Source organism: Alligator sinensis, unplaced genomic scaffold (assembly GCF_000455745.1).
Source record: "Alligator sinensis unplaced genomic scaffold, ASM45574v1 scaffold125_1, whole genome shotgun sequence".
In the NCBI taxonomy this organism is placed as follows: Eukaryota; Metazoa; Chordata; order Crocodylia; family Alligatoridae; genus Alligator; species Alligator sinensis.
Genome location: NW_005841893.1, coordinates 1,668,401 through 1,671,266, shown reverse-complemented (window position 1 = coordinate 1,671,266; position 2,866 = coordinate 1,668,401). Strand labels below are relative to the sequence as shown.

The window sequence follows — 2,866 nt, the reverse complement described above, 5'->3', positions numbered from 1 at the left end:
TGCGCTAAAATTGTTTCCTTCCCCAACATACCCAAATTTGTGATGGGAATTCATTTTCTCTCGTGTGTCCGTATGTATGTACAGGTGTGCACACATGTGTTCTATAGTCACAAGTGGGTAGGGGCCTGCTCCTCCCAGGTGTTCCCCACCAGCCCAGGAGCAGACATAGAGAAGGGGAACACAGCTGTCGCTGCCATCCCAAGTTGAGCCCAGCTCTTGCATAACCCAGCTGGAGCAGGACAGGAGCTCCCTTTGCTCCTAGGACAGTGCTGACAGTGGGGACACCATCAGTGGCAGACATGGGAGAGGGCAGAGAGGAGCCCAGAAAAGAAGGGAGGGGGAGAATTCTTACATTCTTTGGGACCTAAGTCCCTAACTGCTGCTCCTGTGGCGTGGTCTGTCCACCCTCCTGTGCAGGGGAGGGGAGAAGGCTAGACTCTAGGGGTTGCAACCACCCCTGCAGCACCGGTCACTGCAACTGCACCCCGCTTCATAAAATCTTGGATCCATTTCTGGTCACAAGTTAACTGAAGTACAAGCACTTAGGAAAACCATGTTAGTCCATTTTCTATTTAATACTCTGAATTGGAGGCCTTTTTCATACCATTAGGTATGCGTGAAAACATTAAGACCATAAAGGTGCAAGCAACAACTTTAAAATGAGTTTAAAGAATGGACCTTCATGCTTCTAAGAATGATGGTTTCAAAGATAATGGAATTAATATCCAAAATATTACCACGTATTGGCAAAAGCTACCAAAATGTCAATTTTTTTTATTTTTTTATTTTTTTAACTGCTTCAGTGGCTCTTCTAAGGTTCCTCCCTCCATGTATGTTGTACTGCAACTAAGATCACAATTCAGGTTCCCATTTTGGAGAGCATAAATATGCTTTCCATTGGACAACCTTCACAAGCCTGCAAAAAAGGCCCCAGTTTAACTACATCCTTTATACTGCTCATATATTTTTTTCCTGTGGCTCTCAGTGCCTTAGTGTCAATGATATAGCTGCAGGACATGTATAACTCATTGAAATATATTTTCAGCTCCCTAACCTTCTCTCTGGTGTTTAACAAGTGAGCCCTTTCAGATGTTTTTGTACTACATTGGAAATTGGTTAAGTTCAACACTAGTTGTACATGGCAGGATCTTTGCTTTGTTTCAAAAAAATCAAGTGTGAGGATGCCTTCCAAACACTTTTCACATGAAGAGATATTTGGAAACTTTTAAGAAATAGTAGCCTCAGTTGTGTTTTAATGTAGTAAGTTTATGAAGTTTAAAAATGTGAGAATATGAAAGCAAACTGAAAAAAGCAATGCAGAGTATCAGCATGTAAGAGATATTAGTCAGCCAGATTTGTGGAAAATAAAAAATAAAATGCTGGTAACTTATCCTTGCTTTTCCCTGAAAACAGCAATGTGGCTTGTTTGCTTGATGAAAACATACGTGAGAACATTTCAGACCACTTCTTACAAAGGCAAGGACAGTTCAAGTTAACTGCTGATAGAATCTTACCCAAGAATGGATAAGAACTGAAATGGTACTGGGAGGGATACAAGGATAGTATAATTAAGACATGGCATTCGCTAATCAGGAGTGGTCTATGAAGCATTAAAAACAGGTCTCGCCACACACCTGCGAAAAAAGTAGTGGATTTACAAAGTCACCAAAAGAGGTTAAAAAGTAGCCTCATAGCCACTTTTGTGCTGTGATAGTGGGAAAAGACAAGCATTTCAACTGCAGTGTTTTTGATTTGTTGGTTAACCCAGGCACATGTACATACATGCAAACCTATGCATGTGTGCATACGTCTATTCAAGGAAGACATGACTGCAAGCAAATATTCTGATTATGTGCATTTTATTCCAAGTTATAATTTATATACACATTGATTACTGCCCTTGATGTTCTAGAAAATCCCCTATGTTACCCAGTGTGTCACAAGGTTTGGACAACTACATACTGATAGCTCCTTTCAACCTAAAAAGTGAATTCCTTTAAAATTTCCACTCCCCAGGAGAGGAGTCAAATTCTGATCTTATATCTGCTTACCCAGTCTAAATGAAGAGTACTTTCATCAATGGCAATGGAGCTATACTAGCCCATGGGCGAGAGAAATGCAAACATGCCTCCTATTTGTCTTTCAGAGCATCAGCTTAAATAAGCTAGTATATTAAACCTGAAGCCAGCCTGTAAGACAACACAGCTAAATTCCCAGCTTGTGAACCAGTACAATTTAAGATTCTAACACTTTCATGTAAGTGAGCAGATATTAAGAGCTTGCTCAAACTAAGATGGCAATATAGAAAAAAGTGTATTTTTAGTCAAGTTCATCTCCACTTACAACTGTGCGCCAAACAAAAGATTATCATAAACTCTGATTAAGGCCATGTGTGGATGCACTCAAATTCTGCCAGCAATTTAACTGGAGCATGCACATATACATGCTATTTTATATGAATTTTTCCTGTCTGATGGATTTAACATTATATATCTACTTCTGCTTCCTTAAAAGTTTATTGTTTGTACTGAAAACCAATGAAGGGAACATATAAAAGATGACCTCTCTCTCTTTGAATGATGTAGAATGGTCTTTCCCTTCAAAAATTTGTTTCGGTTTCCAGAACCATCACTTTTGGCAATCAGTGACAGGTTCTTCCATCCAGTGGGCTCCTCGTTTCTCAGCCACAAGTTTGATGAAATGGCTATGATTAGCATATAGCTTGAGTTTTTCACTGATGTCAACCCATTTTACTTTTCCAGCATCGTCACCTGCTTCCAGAGGCATGTTATCCATTGTCTCACCTGATTGCAAAACAAAAGAATTAAACACATACTATTTTATCTTTTTTCCTCACTACCATCTC

The 2,866-nt window shown here is 39.7% G+C and overlaps 1 protein-coding gene across 7 annotated transcripts in view; it reads right to left on the bottom strand.

Moving 5' to 3' along the window:
- Positions 1-1,845: 1,845 nt before the first annotated feature.
- Positions 1,846-2,866, bottom strand: part of NUDT9 (nudix hydrolase 9) — a 24,632-nt gene continuing 23,611 nt past the window's right edge. For all 7 annotated transcript variants that reach the window (XM_006018099.3, XM_006018098.3, XM_025197263.1 and 4 more), the window contains one exon: positions 1,846-2,804. In XM_006018099.3, the coding sequence (XP_006018161.1) occupies positions 2,629-2,804 (176 nt within the window). In that variant the 3' untranslated portion in view covers positions 1,846-2,628. The remainder of the gene's footprint in view (positions 2,805-2,866) is intronic.